This window comes from Sapajus apella, unplaced genomic scaffold (assembly GCF_009761245.1).
Source record: "Sapajus apella isolate SASKATOON/1434 unplaced genomic scaffold, GSC_monkey_1.0 scaffold8, whole genome shotgun sequence".
In the NCBI taxonomy this organism is placed as follows: Eukaryota; Metazoa; Chordata; class Mammalia; order Primates; family Cebidae; genus Sapajus; species Sapajus apella.
The window spans coordinates 12,596,912-12,618,945 of NW_022436948.1; the positions used below are offsets into that span (position 1 = coordinate 12,596,912).

Below are 22,034 nucleotides of genomic sequence, written 5' to 3' on the forward strand. Positions count from 1 at the left end.
CTTAAAATATGGCACTCAGATTTTTATCCCTCTCCCCGAGGCCATGTTTCCCCTCTGTCGTCATCACTTGTTTAATCCTAGAGTCTATCTTTCCCACTTTAATTGGGGAGGGCTGGACAAGGTGGAACTCTGAGTGAAGGAGACAGAATGTGACATGGATGAGGCACCCAAGGCTCACTGACTGAAGCTTGGATGGCTCTTCCCTGTTTCCTTGTGCAGGGCCCTCCTTCTCTCCAGGTGCTTACTGGTCCCTCCTCCTTCTTTCCTGCCATCTTTGAAGCTCTTGCTAAGTATTTTCCTTTTCTTTCCCTGCTCCCACCCTGGCCCAATTTATTTCCCAGAAAAATCATAGGGGTGGCCAAGCACAGTGGTTGACACCAGTAATCCCAGCACTTTGGGAGGTGGAGGCAGGCAGATCACCTGAAGTCAGGAGTTCAAGATCAGCCTGGCCAACATGGTGAACTCCCGTCTCTACTATAAATACAAAAATTTGCTGGGCATGGTGGCAGGTGCCTGTAATCCCAGCTACTTATGAGGGAGGCTGAGGCAGGAGAATTGCTTGAACCCAGGAGGCAGAGGTTGCAGTGACCTGAGATCATGCCATTACATTCCAGCTTGGGTGACAGAAGGATAGTGTGTCTCAAAAAATAAAAAAAAAAAGAAGTAGCAGGGCCCTGGACCACCTCTGAAACCACTGGGAACCCTGCTTCCTGGGAAACATGATGTAGAGACATCCTAAGTACATTAGTGCAAAGGGAGGAGCACACATGTTTCCTTCAAAGTGCATCACCTTGAATATGTAAACAACACACTGAATTGTACTATGCTCCCCATACTGGGAAGCTGCATAGGTGATGTCACCTGGAAGAATGGGGCACTCTACAGTTTCCTACTCCTTCTCTTGGAGAACACTCGCAGACCATAAAGCAGCGAGTGAGGGGACAAGGAGAGAGAACCCTCTAGGTGCTAGTCTGTTCAAGTTCATTACATAGTTTTGGAGTCATCTCATTATATAACCATCCCCGAGGTCAGCATCTGACTCAGAAGTGTCACTTTGATCAGAGGAAGCATCTTCAGGGCACAGGCCCTCTGAAGAGGGACTGGGAAAGGCTGGCTGTGTCCCTTCCCCACTGGCCAGCACATGGCTTGATTCCATATTGTCAGGATCCTCTGGGTCAACCATCTCTTCCGGATGAGATGATATCATCAGAGGGGCTTCTTCCAAGTCATCACTGTCCTCGTCATCAAGAACCCTCAAAAACACAGAGTTTAAATCCACATTGAAGGTAATTCTGCCCCCAGACCCCTTTGTGGAGCTGTAGTCCTCTTCGGGAAAGGGGTCCTGGAGTGGACTCTCTCTCCTCTCACAGAGCCCACTCAAGTGTTCCAACTGCTGGGGGCTGCACGTTGGCATCGTGGGGGGCTCTGCATCAACCTCAGGCAGCTTAGGCTCCTCCTCAGAGTCTGGGTCTACAAACTGGGATTCTGCGGAGGTGGCAGAGGCCTGACCTAGAGCCCTGAGGGTCAGTCCGTGCATGGTATAGCCACCGCCGCTTGTCCTGGGGGCTGCCTCGGTCTCACTGTCGCTTTCATCATCATAATTATAATCCCACACTTTCTTCTTTCTGTTGATGTAAATGACCTCCACCATATCCATGGCTTCCAACGGCGGCAGCTCAGGAAATGGCCAGGTGAAAAAGTTACGAAAATTCTTTAAAAAAAAAAAAAAAAAAAAAGAGTCCATATCAGCTCCTTTTTACATAATAAAACTTAATCACTGGGGCACAGAGACACACGCCTGTAATCCCAGCTACTGGGGAGGCTTAGGCAGGACGGCTGTTTGAGCTCAGGGGTTTGAGGCTGTAGTGCATTGTGATCACGCCTGTGAATGGCCACTGCACTCCAGCCCTTAGCGAGATCTTGCCACTAAAAAAATAAACAAATAAACTTAGTGAGATTGACTGCACGATGATTCGGATGCAGATGATGATGAAGACAGCAATAATTGCAGCTAACAGTTACACCGTGCTTACTATTTGCTGGGCATGACTCTTGGTGCTTTATATATAATTCACCTTTCTCTCACAACTGCTCTATGAAGTGGGCTTACTATTCTTATGCCCACTTTACAGATGAGAAAAGGAGGTGCAGAGGTTAAGAAACTTGCTTAAGGTTTGTGACTGGTGAGTGGGGGCAGCTGGCTTTCAAACCAGGCAGGCTGCCAGCCACAGAGACTGTTCTGACTTACTCCTCCTGATTTCCTCTTCCGGCTGCTTCTTTATATATATATTTTTTTCTTTATTTTTATTTTTTACACATGAACAGTCAGAGGGAAGCTCCTTTATATTTTAAGTTATTTATATACTTTTAGAGATAGGGTCTCACTCTGTCACTGAGGCTGGAGTGCAGTGGTGCGGTCACAGCTGACTGCAGCCTCCATCTCCTGGGGTCAAACAATCCTTCCAAGTACATCCTCCTGAGTAGCTGAGATCACAGGTATGTGCCACCACACCTGGCTAATCCCTACATTGCCCAGGCTGGTCTCAAACTCCTGGGCTCAAATAATCCACCTGCTTCGGTCTCTTAAAGTGCTGGATTACAGGCATCAGCCACCACGCACAGCCCTTTTTATATCTTTTTACAGGATAAATCCACTTTGTGTATATCTTCCACTGATGTAATCCAAAATAAAAAGATGATACATATAAACATATTTATTGTACTATTCATCATGGCCAAAGAAAGAAAAGAAAGGAAAAGGAAAAAAAAAAAATCCGAATGCCCTATAGCTGAGAAATGGTTAAATGAAAAATGGTACAATAATAATAATGAAATTCTACCTAATCATTATAAATTATAGGTGATGAAGTATATACATATAACATTGCTGGGAGCAGTGGCTCATGCCTGTAATCCCAGCACTTTGGGAGGCCGAGGCAGGTGGATCACTTGAGGTCAGGAGTTCATGACCAGCCTTGCCAACATAGCGAAACCCCATCTCTACTAAAAATGCAAAAATTAGCCAGGTGTGGTGGCTCATGCTTACAGTCCCAGCTACCTGAGAGGCTGAGGCATGAGAATTGCTTGAGCCTAGGAGGCAGAGGTTACAATGAGCTGAGGTCATGCCGCTCCGCTCCAGCCTGGGCTACAGAATGAGACTCTGTCTCAAAAAAAAAAAAAAAAAAAAAAAAAAAAAGAGAAAACATAATATGCACAGATACACTTATAACTGTACAATATATTATTTATAGGAATGGAAAAGAACTCAAAATGAGAAAGCATTTTGGTGTTTACAGAAAATGAGATTTTCTTCTGTGAAAAATACTTTACTATATAAATAAAAATTTTTAAGTTAAAATTAAAAGCAAAGGTAGAAATTACCAAAAAAACAAACAAACAAACAAAAAACCCAAAAAAAACAACAACCAACTACCTACCAAGGCTTTGGGGAGGCTGTTTTTCAAGCATATATAACCAATCCGTTTCAGTGTCACTAAGGTGCTTATCAAGACCAATACTATCAAAAACAGAGTAATTATTCCTCCTACTTTGGCAGATTCTGCTGATTCTGAATCTGTTGATGAAAAATGACTTTATTTTAAAAAAAATGCAATAAACAATTGCAGATGGAAATAAATGTACATTGGTCTGGTGTTAGAAGGCGATCAAGAAACCAAAGGTTTGATAAAACAGTTTTATATTGTGAAATACACCAAAGACTAGAGAATAATCCAAGTGAGCATTTTTTAAACAATACAATAGACTAAGCTTTTAAAAGTAAAATTTCCTTCAGTTTATGTTCTATAACTGCACTGTCCAATACAGTAGCCACTGGCTGTACTTGGCTGAATTTAAATGATCAAAATTAAATAGAATTAAGAGTTCCGTCTCTCAGTCATGTGAGACACATCTCCAACTTCGGTGGCCACACTAGTTAGCATGCACTGTGAGGGAGGAAGCAGTGGGGAAGGAAAGTTTGCCTGAAAACAGCCGACTGGGGTCACCGTGAGCCTGGACTTTAGCCACGCCAGGGCCCCAAATCAGGGCTCTGCAGAACTCGCCTTGCTATTAACAGTTCCCCTTAGTTTCTCATCAAAATTCCTTGTGGACAATTTCAACTTTCTGATCCTAGTTATTTTCCTGAAGTGTGCCCGGGCTGAGAAATCATTCGGCTCTCTTCTATCACTAAGGCTCCCTTGCACTTTAAGAAAGGTCTTCCTTAGTATTAATCCTGGAACTACAGCCTCAGGCAAAAACAGGTAGAGAGGAGAAAAAAGGAGATAAAAATGGATTATGTACTCTAGAAGTCTTCTAGAAAGTTAAGGCATGAATAGAAAGAAGTTCAGTAAAAACTCTTGCACTGCTAGAAAGCACATGGTTCCAGAATCCACTCTCACCCCCATTAAGAGAGTGTGAAGAATTGGATTGTCATCTCAATGAGAGTTCTAGAATCAGATCTAGCCACAGAGGCACACCTTTAATATACACAATTCTGACATGTATAGAGTTTACATTCTTGAAAAGGGTACTGTAAACCAAAATGATTTCATTGGTGAAGCAATGGCATAATACTGAGATTCTGACTCATGTACCTACCCAACTTTCATGTAATAGCTACAAAGCACTCTATGTCAACTATGTAATAGGACATCCTAAAAACCAAATTGAATAAATTGTAGTTAATATGCTAGGATAATATTCCTCAATTTGGGGTATTCTCATAAGTCTGAGAATTCTTTTTTTTCTTTTTTCACTTTTTGAGATGGAGTCTTGCTTTGTCACCCAGGCTGGAGTGCAATGGTGTGATCTTGGCTCACTGCAACCTCTGACTTCCGGGTTCAAGCAATTCTCCTGCCTCAGCCGACCAAGTAGCTGGGATTATAGGCGTGCACCACCATGCCCGGTTAATTTTTTGTATTTTTAGTAGAGACAGGGTTTCACCATGCTGGTCAGGCTGGTCTTGAACTCCTGACCTTGTGATCTGCCCACCTCAGCCTCCCAAAGTGCTAGGATCAGAGGCGTGCGCCACCGTACCTGGCAGAGTCTAAGAATTCTTTAGGAGAACTTAAACTTTTTGTTTTCGGTTTGATGATAATCTAAAAAATACAAATCTTGGCTGGACATGGTGGTTCACACCTGTAATGCCAGCACTTTGGGAGGCTGAGGTGGGTGGATCACCTGAGGTCAGGAGTTTGAGACCAACCTGACCAACATGGAGAAACCCCATCTCTACTAAAAATACAAAAAATTAGCTGGGTGTGGTGGCTAAGTAGGCTGAGGCAAGAGAATCACTTGAACCCAGGAGGCGGAGGTGTGGTGAGCTGAGACCATGCCATTGCACTCCAGCCTGGGCAACAAGAACAAAACTCCATCTCAAAAAAATAAAATAAAATAAAATCTCACTTGGGGTCATGACAATTATACATGCATGCTATTTTTAAATATAGCAGGTCATGTCTTCAAAATTCATATTTGAAAAGAGATGAATCCCGTCAATGTTCCAACTTAAAAAAGGAGAAGCAGTGATTGAATGTTACTGCTGTTAACTATCTTCTTCATGAAAGATGGGCGAGATCAACCCATCTTGGGAAGGAGAAATCAGGTCATGTCTTCAAAATTTGGCCTTGGACAAACCTGTCTGTCTCTGGATTCATTGTGGAGATATTTTAAACCGAAAGTAAGAAACCTCACAAGCAGATGGCTGTACTGAGCAACCGGGCTGGTAATATCTGATCACTATACTCTTTAACAGAAAAAGAGAAATAACCCTGTGAAAAGATTGGTGATATCTAACTTCAGTCTCCTATAGTTCCTCCCGTTATCTCTCTGTAACAAGCCACACCGCCTCCCCACTGGGTGACTGCAGTAATCAGCCCAGGGTCACCTGGCTCACACTTCAAGGCATGTGGATGTTCCCTTTACATCCTAACTCAGATCACAGTGAGAAACCTGCTCAAAACCGTCTGAGGGCCATTTCTTGCAACAGCTTCCAAGTTCTGCCTCCTCCATCCTCTCTGACCCGAACTGTTACTATTCTTCCCTCGTTCAGCTCACTCCTGCTGTGCCATGCCATGCACATCCTGCCTCAGGGCCTCTGCACTTGCTGAACCCCGCATGTGGAACTCCCTCCCCTGCTATGTCTGTGTGATTCGCTCCCTCACCCTGTGTTTGTTTCCCACTGCTACCGTAACAAATTATGACAAAGTTAGTGCCATAAAACAATACAAATATGTTCTATTAATAGTTCTGGAGGTCAGAAGTCTAAAATGGGTTTCACTGGGATAAAAAAGATTAGGTGTTAGCAGGACCGCAGTCCTCTGGAGGCTCTAGGGGTACACCTATGTCTTTGCCTTTCCTAGCTTCTAGAGGCCGCTTGCATTCCTTGGCTCATGGCCCCCTCCTTCATCCTCACTCTCTGACCTCTGCTGCTGCTGTCAGAGCTCCTTTTCTGCCTCTGAGTCTCCTGCCTCTTTTTTCTTTTTTTTTTTTTTGAGACAGAGTCTCGTTCTCTAGCCCAGGCTGGTGTGCAGTGGCACAATCTTGGCTCACTGCAACCTCCGCCTCTCAGGTTCAAGTAATTCTCCTGCTTCAGCCTCCCAAGTATCTGGGACTACAGGTATACGCCACCGCACCTGGCTAATTTTTGTATTTTTAGTAGAGATGGGGTTTTACCATGTGGGCTAGGCTGGTTTTGAACTCCTGACCTCAGGTGATCCACCTGCCTCGGCCTCCCAAAGTGGTGGGATTACAGGCATGAGCCACTGCGACTGGCCAAGATCTTCAATTTCATCATACCCACAAGCCCCTTTGTTATAGGGGTTAGTCTGTTCACATATCTGGGATTAGGATGTAGACATCTTTGGGGCCATTATTCTGCTTACCACATCTCCCTTGGGTCTTTACTCAAATGCCACCTTCTCAGGAAGGCCTTCTCTGGCCAACTGTGGTAGATGCTGTGGGTGGCCTGCCTGTGTCCTCTCTTCAGTGTTCACACCAAGTAAAAATGGAATGACCTGAGAGGACACTGTGACATGAATGTTTCTTGGTAGGTGACATGGAAGAGTCAGGAGAGAAAGTGAGTTATCACACAATTCATCAACCTTCAAAGAGCCGTCTCAGCCAGCAACATGTTCGCCCTGGAACTGGGGACTGAGTTTCAATTAACCACCATCTGTCTGGCAGGTTATTACTTTGTTTTTATTGTCTGTAGGAGTTTTGTTTGTATGTAAGATCAATGATATAATAAAAAATACATATATCCAGTCTTTGTCTCTAGTTCCTGGAGCAGAGCTTTAAAAAGCTGTGTAATTTCCTGAAAAAACGAAACTACTGAAACAATAGGAAACAAAACTATTGTTTCCTGAACAATAGGAATGTCTTTTGTTAGTCCTAACAGGCCCTTTTTAGGGGCCATATATGAGTTTATACTTGTGAGGTGACCAGGGCAAGGTGTGGATAGCTTCAGGATGAGGACTGGTCCCTGGAAAAACTAACCGCATGATCAGATAGTTTTAACTTCCAGCTCTCCCTTTGACCTCTGTCCAAGGAGGGGAGTGGGCTGGAGACTGCATTTAATTCTGCAGCCTGTAATTTAATCAATCACACCTACATAATGCAGACTGTGAACACCAAGGCTTGGGGAGCCCCCAAATTGGTGAACAGATGGATGTACTGAGAGGGTGGTACACCTGACTCCCCAGTGACAGAAGCTCCTGCATTCTGGACCCTTCCAGATCTTGTCCTGTGCACTTCTTCAATGGCTGTCTATCCATTCCTTTATAATAAGAGGGTCATCATCAGCATAACACTTTCCTGAGTTCTGTGAGTCATTTGGGCAAATTATCAAATCTAAAGGGAGGTCATGGGAACTCCTGAATTTGTAGCCAAATCAAATGGAAGTACAGGTGACCTTGGCACTCAGGACTTGTGGCTGGCGTTTGAAGTGGGGGCAGCAGTTCTGTGGGACTGAGCCTTCAATCTGTGGGGTCTATGCTAACCTCGGGTAGTTGGTGTCAGAAATGAACTGAATCATTAGACAACGAGTTAAGTGTCAGATAGGTGGTGTTAGAACAGAGACATGTACATGTATTTTGGATTTATATTTTTGAAAGAGCTATATAGTCAGGTAGAATCCATATGCAGTTTTAGGTCTGCCTGTATGTAGTTGACATTATAAAAATAACTTAAGCTAAAGGTGTCCGAGATGTTTTTTTTCCTTTAAAACCAGTCTGTGCATCATCTGGTCTTGAGGAACACTAGAGAATCAAATCAGACTGCCCTGCAGTGAGGCCCACGTGCAGCACTATATTACGCGCTAGGCAACATTCCTGTAGCTCGCTTCATTCACAAATGACCATATTGCTTTGCCAACGAAAGGAGCCAAAGTCAGTAAAATACTTGAAGAGATTTAGTCTGAGCCAAATATGAGTGACCAATGGCCTGTGACACAGCCCCAGGAGATCCTGAGAACCCCTGGTCAGGATGCAGCTTGGTTTTATACATTTTAGGGAGACATAAGGCATCAGTCAAGACATATATTGGGTAATTTCAAAATATGTCAAAGAAATGTATTTTGGGGTAAAATACTTTGATTTATTTTAGGGCCTGCTAGCTATCATGTTGGTATCTTAGTGCTACAAAGCATCTTTTTGTCAGTCTTAAGGTTTCTGTTTTAATATTAATGCTGGTCAGCTGTGTCCACATTCCAAAGTTAGGAAGGTCCAATGAGGCACGTCTAGACCACTCATATAGACCACTCATTCCCATCACGGCCTAAACTAGTGCTTCCGGTTTGGCCCTTGGCTGAGAGGAGGGTGTCCATTCAGTTGGTTGGGGAGATTAGAATTTTAGTTTGGTTTACAACTTAAAGCCATCTCTTTTTTTTTTTTTTTTTTTTTTTGAGATGGAGTCTCGCTCTTGTTATCCAGGCTGGAGTGCAATGGCGCAATCTCGGCTCACCGCAACCTCCGCCTCCTGGGTTCAGGCAATTCTCCTGCCTCAGCCTCCCGAGTAGCTGGGATTACAGGCACGTGCCACCATGCCCAGCTAATTTTTTGTAGTTTTAGTAGAGACGGGGTTTCACCATGTTGACCAGGATGGTCTCGAACTCTTGACCTCGTGATCCACCCGCCTCGGCCTCCCAAAGTGCTGGGATTACAGGCTTGAGCCACCGCGCCCGGCGCCATTTCTTTATAGAGTCTACCTTGTTTTTATTCTGGTAAATCAGAGCATTAAAGATACTTCCATTGGTGTCACAGGCATCTGAGCCAGAGCAACTCCATCTTGAATAGGAACTGGGTAAAACGAGGCTGGGACCTACTGGGCTGCATTCCCAGACAGTTAAGGCATTCTAACTTATAAGGTGAGATAGCATGTTGGCACAAGGTGCAAATCATAAAGACCTTGCTGATAAAACATGTTGCGGTAAAGCCAGCCAAAACCAACCAAAACAAACATGGCGACGAGAGTGACCTCTGGTTGTCTCCACTGTGACACTCGCACCAGCACCACGACAGTTTACAAATGCCATGGCAACGTCAGGAAATTACCCTATTTGGTCCAAAAGGGGAATGCATGAATAATCCACCCCTTGTTTAGCATATCATCAAGAAATAACCTAAAAACGAGCAACCAACAGCTCTCAGGCTGCTCTGTCTATGGAGTAGCCATTCTTTATTCCTATGCTTTCCTAATAAACTTGCTTTCACTTTATGGACTTGCCTTGAATTCTTTCTTGTGCAAGATTGCAAGAACCCTCTCTCGGGGTCTGGATTGGGACCCCTTTCCCATAACATCGGGGTAGGGACATTTAGAAGGGCTCCTTTGAGGGAGATTTGCACAGCTTCTCACTTTTGGTAAAACAGGTGGAGACTTGGCTACTTCCTGAGAAAACAATCAGCAGGAAGTCCCAAGGCTTGATTGTTCTCACTGAGTAGGGAGGAGGGTTCGGAATCACATGGCTTTCTGTTCTGATGTTTGTGTCACAGAAAAATGTTCAGCCTTCATTAGTGATTTTCTCGTACACCCTGGCAAGGCTCCCTTTCATCTATGAGCGACAGCTGATGCCAGACCACATCTAGGAACTGCACCCAACCTCGCTGTTTCCACCTTTCATCCTTTAATGCCACTGTATACCACGGTCTCAAGCAACTCCCCTTCTTCTGGCAATTGGCTTGAACAATGGCCACACTAGGGGCACAGGGTGCTGAACTTAATCCTGGTTCCCTGAAACAAAAGCGTTTCTACTGCAAGATTTCTGATCTTATCAAGTAGTGTCTGATTGTCTTTTGTTATGACAACATAGAAGTGACTCTGCCAGATCGTACACACCAACCAGCGGAAAACATCTCTGTGGTGTGCCACTATTGGAAGAAAGACCCTTACTGCTCCATGAATTGCAGATTCTTGTCTTTAAATAGGCTTGCCCTCAGAGTATAAGCACGAATTCTCAAACCATGAATTTTAAAAAGTGAACATACCTGATTCCTGGCAAGGCTGACGGAGGGTGCATTTTAAGGGAGACTTTATTACTGCCTCCTGATCTTTAGACTCAAAATAAACAGATACACAGTAGTTTGTGTTTGGAATTAACTTGTCAATGACATAGGTGAAATTTCCAGTCATGTTTCTTTTTATTTCGGGTTTATGCTGTAAAAATAAGCAAAAAATCAGTAAGACTATGAGAATTTCATTCAGAGGCAGGCCGTAAGAATCTCTTTTGGGATTTGTCTGCAAACAGAGTTAAGTTTATCACTGGCTTGGTAAGAAAAAGGATTTATAAGTCACCTGGAGCAAGTAATTTATCAAACTACATGTACATGCACTTATATACACCCGCACATACACATATTTTATAACCATGAAATCTAGTCTGGCAACTTCATTTTACAAATGAGATAAAGGTCTTCAAAGAGGAATACATGTCTCTGTGACGTCATTTTTACAAGATTATCTTCTCTCATGGATAGTGTGTGTCTACTTTACACTTGAGAAAGTGCCTTCATAAATATTAACTCTTTTGACTTTCAAAACAGTCTGCAAAATAGGCATTATCTCCATTCAACAAATGAGAAAACTAGCTCCTTGTGGCTAAGTAACTTCTCCAAGGTCAGAGAACTTGTCTGTGACAAAACTGACTGATGGCTAGTTTCTCATCTTCTCCCTTTAACATATTTATATGATATCTATGATAAAATATATACATATGATATATATACATATATATGTAATATATAATATACATCTAAAAATATCTAAGTATATGATATATGTATATATATAGATAGGACTTCAGTCTGTTGCTCAGGCTGGAGTGCAATGGCATGATCTTGGCTCACTGCAACCTCCACCTCCTGGGTTCAAGCAATTCTCCTGTCTCAGCCTCCTGAGTAGCTGAGATTACAGGCACCTGCCATCACACCCAGCTAATTTTTGTATTTTTTGTTTTGTTTTGGTTTCTCCTTTTTTTTTTTTTTTTAGATGAAGTCTTGCTCTGTCGCCCAAGCTGGACTGCAGTGGCCCAACCTCAGCTCACTGATACCTCTGCCTCCCGGGTTCAAGTGATTCTTCCGCCTCAGCCTCCTGTGTAGCTGGGACTACGGGTGCAGGCCACCACATCTGGCTAATTTTTGTATTTTTAGTAGAGACAGGGTTTCACCATGTTGGCCAGGCTGGTCTTGAACTCCTGACCTCATGATCCACCTGCCTCGGCCTCCCGAAGTGTTGGGATTACAGGTGTGAGCCACCCACTGTGTCCGGCCTAATTTTTGTATTTTTGGTAGAGATGGGGTTTTGCCATGTTGGCCAGGCTGGTCTTCAACTCCCGACCTCAAGTGATCTGCCCACCTTGGCCTCCCAAAGTGCTGGAATTATAGGCATGAGCCACTGCGCCTGGCCATCTTCTCCCTTTAACCACCTTGCCTCTTCTTTCCTATAGCTGTGTTCCACTTCAGAATTTAAAAGATGATATGATGGTTCTTTCATGAATAATAACTTTTGTGTCATGTTTTACAGCTTTTAAAATACATTCTTACTAGCAGTTTTATAAATGAGGATTCCTAGCAGCTCAAATTTAGCCTTCAGTAATAATGTTTTTCTGTAAATTTCTTTTTGGGAGGAGGAGTTAGTAAACAAACTTATAATCCAACAAACTAAAAGCTTCCCCTCCAGTGGCCACCACACGTCCTCCTTCCCTATTTGGAAAAACTCCTTAGAAGAATGAGCTCTCTTCACTGTCTCCAATTTTTCTCCTCCCTGTCTTTCTTGAATTCACTACAGCCAGCTCTTTCACCCTGACTCTATTAAAACTACTTTTATCAAGGACACAATGTTGCTTATCAGTCCTCTTCTAACTTGTCCCATTTGCAGCACTGAACTCAGTAGATCACTTTCTCCTTCTGGAATGTTCTCTCAGCCACCAGGACACCACTCTCACCCATTTTTCTCCCTACCATGCTGGTTGCTGTTTCTCAGTCAATTTTGTTGTTTCTTCCTCATTTGCCAGATCTCCAAATTTTGGAATGTTCCCAGACTCTGTCCTTGGACGTCTTCTCTCCTCTCTGAGTGTCTATTCCTGGGTGATCTCATCTGGTCTCAGGGCATTCAGGATGCGCCAAGGAGCCAATGACTCCCAGGATGTCTCTCTAGCTGGGGGTTCTCCCCTGGACTCCAGACTGGCACATCCAGCTCCTTCCCCACGTCTCCTCTTAGATCCCTTAGAGGCACCTGGAATTTAACATGTCCCAAACCCTCCAGCCCTACCTAACCCTCCCTAGCTTCATCCATAATCTTCCACAGTTAATGGGGAAGTTAGTCTTGTTCCATGTGCAAAATATTTGCAGAATTTGATGCCTTCTTACTACTCACTAGCCGTCTACTATCAAGGTCAAAGCCACCACCATCTGTTGCCTGGATTATACCCATAGCTTATTTTTTTTCCTTGATTTAATTTGAAGGCTATTTTCTTTATGAAGAAGATGCCTACTAAGTACAGTTTTTCCTCTTATAGAGTAGCCAATATCCTAATAAGCCTCAGTTTCTTATTTTAGAAATCATAATCTAAAACATGGAGTTAGTTGCTTATGGGGTGAACACAAATGAGACATGATTGAAATAGGAGATATATTAATGATACTTGACATAGTCCTTAGGCCACATAAACTTATTTTCCACCCATTTTTGCTCCTTAACCTAGAATGTTGATTATAATCCATGTCCATATTAAAGGAAAAATGGTAATATATATAATTTGTTACTGCCTATTAAGTGACTGGCACCCTGATTGTGTCTTAACTGGTCTCCTAACTCCCATCTTTGCCCCGATGGTCTATTTTCAACACTCCAGCCAGGATGCCCTGTTAAGCCTTGGGTCCTCCAGGAGCTTCCATCACACTCAGAAGACCCAGAACCACAAAGTCCTACGAGGTCCAGCCACATGTACTCTCTGACCTCACCTCCTCCTAATCTCCCTCTTGTTCACTCCATTACAGCCACCTCTCCCTGCTGTTTCTGAAACACACCAAGCCCACTCCAGCCTCAGAGCCTTTGAACTTCCTGTGCCCTCTGCCTGAAATGCGCCTACCCTGATATTTCTCAGGCTGGTCTTGCAAGGATTTTAAATTTGGCAAAGGGCTCTACAGATGTAAGCTGCTGTTACAGCACAGCCCACTGGTGAGGATGATTTTTCCACTTCCACTTATTCCAGCATTCACAGGGTAGGGAAGACAAAAGTGGAAGATCCAGGTCTGTCTGATACCAGATTACCTTGAGGTTGCTGACAGTCAGGTCCTTCGCAGAAATCGGAGAGGACAGAACCTGCCAGATGAGCCACTTCCTTACTGTGTGTGAGGGCTAGAGAGGCAGTGACAGGTGTTTTTCACAGGTGGCTCAGCTAAACCCTCCTTTTCAAAGAAACCTCTCCAGGGCTCACTGAGATTTGGCTGCAGTCTGCATCTCTCTCCCAGGCCTTCCGTCTCCTGTGTGTCCCTTGATGTTGTGCATGTGCCTTATTCTTTTTTTTTTTTTTTGAGATGGAGTCTCACTCTGTCGCTCAGGTTGGAGTGCAATGGCACGATCTCAGCTCACTACAATCTCCGCCTCCTGGGTTCAAGCGGTTCTCCTGCCTCAGCCTCCCAAGTAGCTGGGATTGCTGGTGCCCACGACCATACCTGGCTAATTTTTGTATTTTTAGTAGAGATGGGGTTTCACCATGTTGGCCAGGCTGGTTTCGAACTCCTAACCTTGGTGATCTGCCCGCCTCGGCCTCCTAAAGTGCTCAGATTATAGGTGTGGGCCACCGTGCTTGGTTGTGGCTTATTCTTTTAAAGAAGACTGTGCTGAGGTTTAGATCAATCTAGTGAATGAACTATAGTGACTTCTTCACTAAGTCCAGACCATACTGACCTGACCTTTTAGCTTTAATTGTTCAACTGCATATTTTCCTTTCAAAAGAGAGAGAGAGAGTCAAGTGCATCGACTGCCCACCAGAACTGTTTTGATTCCAAGAGGAGGAGCCACTTACCTTCTTAACAATCCCCTCTGACTGTTCTTCAATGACGAGTGATAAATCAAACTGTAATTCTTCCTCAACAACAGATGGAAATTTCACTGTCACATTAATGTGGCTGGTAAAATCAACAATCTCAAACTCTGGTGGTTCAAAAGACACTTCAGAAAACAAAGTCAGAAACAAACCCCAATGTCAGTTAATAATTGCATAACGACAACGCCTCTCATTGTCCTGGTACAACCTTACTTCTTTTAAAGAAAAGCTATTTATTTATTTACTTATTCTTTGAGATAGGGTGTCACTGTGTCACCCAGGCTGGAGTGCAGCTGCCCCATCTCCGCTCACTTTAGCTTCTGCCTCTCAGGCTCAAGCGATCCTCCTGCCTCAGTCTCCCGAGTAGCTGATACTACAGGCACACACCACCATACCTGGATACTTTTTGTGTTTTTTGTAGAGACAGGGTTTTGCCATGTTGTCCAAGCTGGGTCTCAAACTCTTGGACTCAAACAATCCACCCACCTCAGCCTCCCAAAGTGCTGGGATTACAGGCACGAGCCACCAAGCCCAGCCCAGCTACTTTCTTTTTAATCTGCCTATGATCCTAGTTGTAGCATGTGTTATTTTTATTTTATTAGTGAAAAACCGAGAATAATATAAGTGAAATGATTTAACATTACTACAGGAAATCAAGGACAGATGATTCTGGAATGGAAGCCAGTAACTTTCCCTATTTGCAGGCTATATTCAAAACATAAAATTAAAAATGACTTCTTCATATTACAATAATAATACAAAGTCATTGTAGAAATATAAAAAAATACAGATAGGCAATTGTCTTTGAATGTGATTAATTATCTTTTGTCTATGCTGTGTGTGTATAAATATATACATATACACATATATAAACTAGTATGTATATATGTATATACACACATACATATACACACACACATATATACAAACTAAAGTTGAATCAGTCTAACTTACACTGTTTTGCATGGTATATATTTTTACTTAACCATATTTCATAAACATATTAATGCATAGCTATCTACAACAAGGGCTGGTAAGCTTTGGCCTTTGGTTGTAAACTTTGGCCGTCGGTTGTAGACTTTTACAGAGCCTTCAAGTTCAGAATGGTTTTTATTTATTTATTAATTTCTTTAGAGATAGAGTCTCCTTCTGTTATCAGGCTGGAATGCAATAGTGCAATCACAGCTCAACATGACCTTGAACTCCTGGGCCCAAGTGTTTCTACCACCCAAGCCTCTGGAGTAGCTGGGACTACATGCATGCACCACCAAAAATAAAATAGGTCTTTTATTTTTATTTTTGTGGAGATAGGGCCTCACTATGTTGCTGAGGCTGGTCTCAAACTTTTGGGCTCAAGTGATCTTCCACCTTGGCCTCCCAAAGCTGGGATTACAGGTGTGAGCCACTGTGATGGGTCAGGTAAACAAAAATGGAGAGGACTACATGACAGAGACCATGTGTGGCCCACAAAGTCTAAAGTGGTTCTTCTCTGGCTCTTTATAGAAAATCTGCCAAGTCCTGATTTACATTATAATTTTTCATTGCCAATGCTATTCCACTAAGTGACTGTATCATGATTTAACTGATTCACTGTTTCGAACATTTAAATTATCTCTGATTTTATTAAAAACAAGGTATCATGGGGTACTCTTGCAGTTAACTTTTTGCATTTCTCCTTCATATTCTTTCTTTCTCTCTCTCTCTTTCTTCTTCTTTTTTTAACGTAGAGATGGGGTTTTACCACGTTGCTCAGGCTGGCCTTGAACTCCTGAGCTCAAGTGATCCACAGGTCTCGGCCTCCCAAAATGCTGGGATTACAGGTGTGAGCCACTGTCCCCGACCTTAATAATTTCTTTGGGACAAATTACTGAAGAAGAATTCTGGATTAGAGTAAGCACATGTGAAGGTTTTTAACACATGCTGTCAATTACCTTCAGATGGATCATGCCAAAGCACACTCTTTGTATTCCCTCTAAACCTGGGTATTTACGTATTTTTTGTATTTATTATTAGAGTCATGAAACGTATCTTACTGTTACTTCAATATACATACATTCTTTAACAACTCGAATACCATGACCTGTACATTCTGATTTTCTTTCTTTTCTGTGTATACACAAAGATGTCTGTTTATACACATACACAAACATGCACACAATTCCAGTAAATCTCATATCCGGATTGTTTGCCACAGTGGGATTCAGTCATCCTTACCACTTTGCTATGTGTGTGTGAGCACACGCACACCCACACAGCCTACAACAGGGGACTGAGACCGAATCGTTCTCTTGGAGACTGGTTGTAAAGTGGGAATCGAAAAAGTAACAGAGCTGGGGCTGTTAACATGGTGCATTAGGGAGCTGACTTGAGCCATCTGGGAGGCTGAGACCCGTGGATCACTTGAGCTCAGGAGTTCAAGACCAGCCTGAGTCCTAGGGAAAGAAAGAAGGGGCGGACCTGTTCTTGGGGTCCAGTCTTCTTTTCTGAGCTTTGGGTCTTAGGTGTGTGCACACCTGGTGTTTACACACACAAGAACTACTGGTTATAATGTGGGGCTGGAGTTGCTATATTAAGAAAACACTGGGGCCAGGCGTGGTAGGTCACACCTGTAATCCCAGCATCTTGGCAGGTTGACGTGGGTGGGTCACTTGAGGTAAGAAGTTTGAGACCAGCCTGGTCAACATGGTGAAACCCAATTTCTACTAAAAGTACAAAAAATTAGCTGGGTATAGTGGCGTGTGCTTGTAATGCCAGCTACTAGAGGCTGATGAGGGAGAATCACTTGAACTCAGGAGGTGGAGGTTTCAGTGTGCCAAGATCATACCACCACACTCCAGCCTAGGTGACATAGAGCAAGACTGCATCTCAAAAAAGAAAGAAAAAAAAAACAAAAACACTGGGCCAAAGAGATGGGACAGCTTAGATCCAGCCCATCTGAACCAGGCTCCACATTTCCTGTCAAGCTGTGAAACCGAAAAAGAGCAGCTCCCACTGCCTTATATAGGCATTGGGTGAAATCAGCAAAGTATAAACTATCATTCCACTTTTCAGATTAAAAAATCCACGGCCGGGCACAGTGGCTCACGCCTATAGTCCCAGCACTTTGGGAGGCTGAGGCAGGCGATCACCTGAGGTCAGGGGTTCGAGACCAGCCTGACCAACATGGAGAAACCCATCTCTACTAAAAGAAATTAGCAGGCGTGGTGGCGCATGCCTATAATCCCAGCTACTCAGGAGGCTGAGGCAGGAGAATCACTTAAACCCGGGAGATGGAGGTTGTGGTGAGCCGAGATCACACCATTGCACTCCAGCCTGAGCAACAAAAGTGAAAACCCCATCTCAAAAACAAAAGAAAAAACCCAGAAAACCAAGGCTCAGAGAAGCAAGGCAGTCCATGGTTACAGAGCTAGGAAGTGGCAGCCAGGAGATGAGCCCAGCCCCGAGTCTAAAACACCTTTGCAGACCTCCTATTTCATGGAATAGCGAATAATAATGATCTCGATGATGAGGACGAGGTGGAGAAACAGAGATCAACTCACTGTCCATGGCCAGCCAGAAAATGTGTGTGCAAATGAGCAAGGTTGTGTTCCCGCTGAATCCTTCTAGGTTGATGAGGTAGAGCTCGTGTGTGCTTTTCCACTCATCTGTGAGGTCACAAAATGATCTCGTGGTATTTGCACAGTTCTTAACCGTCTTCATATCTTCTGGTTTACTGTGGAAACAAACAAAAAAAAATGGGAAAAGAAGAGTGTTAACTTTGATGGAATGAGAGGCTATTTTTTGGGTGCCTCACTTCACTGTTTCCTTTAGGCTCTGCTCAAATATCACTGTATCAAGTGGTCTTCCCCAACTATCTTATTGAAAATGGAACATCTTACGCCCTCCCCTACCCCTGCACTTTCAATCCCTCTCTCTCTTCTCGATCGTTCTTCGTAGCATTTACCCACACCTGTCACATTATGCCTTTGTTTAGTGATGTCTCCATTTATATAATGTCTGCTCCAAGAGGGCAGGGAGTTTGGTTCACAGTTGGACCCCCTGGCATGTAGTAGGTACTCAGTAAAATTTGCTGGATGAATAAATCAATGAATGAATGAAACTTGAGCACTCATGGTAGAGGCCTCAGATCTCCCTCCCTCTATGGGACAATCATGAATGCCTTTCCTGAGAACCCCTCCCTCTCTGGCTAAGACTAGATGATCCAGTCCTAAGTCAGACCTGGGCTATTTCAGGGACAACACAGACACCTCATCTTCCAAGCTTCAGAAAGTTAGCTGGATGATACATATGACCACTCAATGCAGAGAAAAACTTTTAAGACTTTAGCAGGCACCCAAGAGAAACTCACAAGAGATCTTCTTACTGCTCGGTCAGTAAGCAGTACCAGCAGCAGCTCTAGGCCAAATAAATAATCAACAAAAGGACATCCCAAGGGACTGCTGGGTCAAAGCAATGACTTATAAGAGTGACTGGTAGGTGTGGGAAGAAGAGACAAAAAGGACTCCCTCCATCATGTCATGAATTCTTACAGCAACCCCTCTGCAGAGCATTAGCTTAGGGGCTGACCTCTGTGCCAAGTGTCAAGCCGGTTAGTGACAAGACCAGACTTTGGACCCAGGCCTGTCCCAGACTAGGTCAGGCAGCTTTCTGGTGTCCCACCACAGTAACGAAAAGTGAACATAAACCATCAATACAGTCAACAGACCTTTGGACTCCTGTCCCCAGATAAGAGGACTTTTAAACATCCAGACTGCTTGAATTAGAGAAATCACTGTCAAACCCATACACAAGAATTATTTTGTATGTGAGGTTCTGATCTGTAGAAATTGGCTTTGATGATATATATAAACTTCGTCAAAATAGATTTGGATTATTATTCAATTTAATTAAAAATGGATATATGATGGTGTTTCATTTTTGGCCTTTTAAGGCTCTGAATAAGAAACACAGAGAGAAGGGGAGGTAGACAGGAAAAGGGAGAGAGAGAGAGGGAGGGGAAAAAAAAGATCACCTCTTCTCCCACTCCCCATATAACAGAACAATAAAATGTTTACCAAGAGAAGATGAAATACCACACCAACCTCATGATTGTGTACACTAACGTATAGTGAGTTGGTACGATGGAGTGGTTTTTTAACTCCCATGATAAGATGGACCGGAAATTTCGCAATGATATCTTTACAGTGCAAGATTCATTTGCATAATCTAAAGAGAACAGGAAAAAAGGCATTGAAATTTGGAATCCAAGGTTGTATCCTGGCTACTGTTCAGTCATTTCTTGGGATCTAGAACGCACACCTCTGGCAGATAACCCCTCCAGAGAGCCCTGGGGTCTTGAAAACAGGAAGTCTACTGGACATGGGAAATCAATTAACAAGTTAATTAACGAGCAACATGTTGTCAGGGCAGGCAAGCATAGGAAACAGGAACTCTGCACTGTATAAATAGAATCTGGACAGAAGGGCTTCTTTACCTGACTATCCTTAAATGGTTCACTGGACCAAATGAACCCAGGCCACCCCAGCCCACATGATGCATTTCCTTTCTCTCTCCCCTACCCATTTTTTTTCCTCAAGCCGTTCTCTCAGCTCAGCTCCCAGTTCCTCCATGAAATCCTCCTTAAGTAGCTCAGCCCATTGCAAATTTTCCTTCCTCTGCATTCCCCAGCGCATGTATTCTCCGGATCACAGAGAGCCCGGGAGTATAACATGTGCCCAGACTGGCCCTTTCTAGGCATTTAAGCCCTGTAACAATGCTGAAGTAGGCAAGACAGACCGTGAAACTGGGTTGAATTATACAATGCCATGCAGTTGGGAAGTACCAGTGATAAACCAGACATTAAAGCCACATTTGCCAAATTCTGCCTTATATGGTTAAATTTTTAAAGATCATCTAAGTTTCCTGTGGTTAGGGCCCAGGCCTTTGTTCCTCAATTGCCAATTCTTCACCCTCGACCAATGCTTAGCACAAGGTTGGACGCATATTTAATGGTTAGTGAAGTTTTGTGGACAGATATATTTATGTAGCAAGAAGTTTAGTTAAAAAATTATCTTCCTTTATCTGGAACAAGCAGGAAGAATATAAATTAAAGAGGAAATATTTCTGGGCCATTTTTTTGTCTGGCACAGTCTGTGTCTCCTCATTCTTCTATTAGTGAGATTATTAAGAGTTTGAATATTCTTAGAAGTCTTAAAATGATCTCTAGTGTTAATTTCTTAAAGTAGTTTTATGTCTCTGGGAAAACCAGAGTTAGTTCATGTTAGCTCCTTTTACAGAGAAAGAATCCCAATCAATAGGCAATCGACGTACAATCAGGAATCGAATCTCCCACATTTTATACCTCTGAATGCCCCAATACTTTCACTCTTACACAAAATTTGTGAAGCCAAAAAACATCTCTTACCAGGCAAATCACGTGAAATACGAAAGGCGAGGCTGATACACACTAGGAAGAAGAAAACACATTAGAGAAGCAACAGTTTTATCTGGGTTCAACTTGCAATGGTAACTCTAAGTCTGGAATTCTTTAACACACATTTACTACTATCAGATTGAGACTTTCCATGTGCTAAAGAAGAATGCTCATATAGATGGCTTTTACTCTACATTGGTGCCAGCATCACATGGTTCAAGGGCTGAGACCTGAGTAGATCTAACATAAGACCCATTTGGGAGCTGACACTAGCAACAATATGTATGGTCCCTGTTCTGCCCCACTTTTTCCACTTAAAAATATATTTGGGACTGGGCGTCGAGGCTCATGCCTGTAATCTTAGCACTATGGGAGGCCAAGGTGGGTGGATCACACAAGGTCAGGATTCAAGACAAGCCTGGCCAACAGAGTGAAACCGAGTCTCTACTAAAGATACAAAAAATTAGCTGGGTGTGGTAAGCATGTGCCTGTAGTCCCAACTACTCCTGAGGCTAAGGCAGGAGAATCACTTGAACCCAGGAGGCGGATGCTGCAATGGGCTGAGATTGCTCTCTGCATTTCAGCCTGGGTGACAGAGCAAGACTCCATCTCAAAAAAAAAACAAAAAAAAAACAAAAAAAAAACGCTGGGTGCAGTGGCTCATGCCTGTAATCCCAGCATTTTGGGAGGCCAAGAAGGGCAGATCACTTGAGGTCAGGAGTTTGGGACCAGCATGGCCAACATGGTGAACTCCATCTCTACTAAAATACAAAAACCCAAGTGTGGTGGCGGGTGCCTGTAATCCTAGCTACTTGGGAGGCTGAGGCAGGAGAATCACTTGAACCTGGGCGGCAGAGGTTGCAGTGAGCTGAGATCATGCCACTGTACTCCAGCTTGGGTGACAGAGTGAGCAAGATTCTGTCTCAAAAAAAAAGAGCTAAGATTAAAAAGTAGCACTTACCCATGAGAAACAAAATAAGTGATCTGATGGCGGAGGCATTCCAGCTCAAAAGCATCTTTGCTATTTTTAGGCTCTTCTTTTGACTTTTACATCTGAAAAGAAATCAACATTAGGTGATCAAA

General features: G+C 43.3%; 1 protein-coding gene across 5 annotated transcripts in view; it reads right to left on the minus strand.

The window, feature by feature from the left end:
• The window catches only part of IFNAR2 (interferon alpha and beta receptor subunit 2), a 35,381-nt gene continuing 13,347 nt past the window's right edge, over positions 1-22,034 (minus strand). For 2 of the 5 annotated variants that reach the window (XM_032276983.1, XM_032276984.1), the window contains exons 2-9: positions 21,913-22,004; positions 20,943-20,984; positions 19,621-19,744; positions 18,079-18,251; positions 14,519-14,664; positions 10,479-10,647; positions 3,438-3,574; positions 1-1,711 (exon numbers count right to left, since the gene is read on the minus strand). In XM_032276983.1, the coding sequence (XP_032132874.1) occupies positions 1,001-1,711; positions 3,438-3,574; positions 10,479-10,647; positions 14,519-14,664; positions 18,079-18,251; positions 19,621-19,744; positions 20,943-20,984; positions 21,913-21,967 (1,557 nt within the window). In that variant the 5' untranslated portion in view covers positions 21,968-22,004 and the 3' untranslated portion in view covers positions 1-1,000. The other 3 variants (XM_032276986.1, XM_032276987.1, XM_032276985.1) reach the window with 3 other exon arrangements.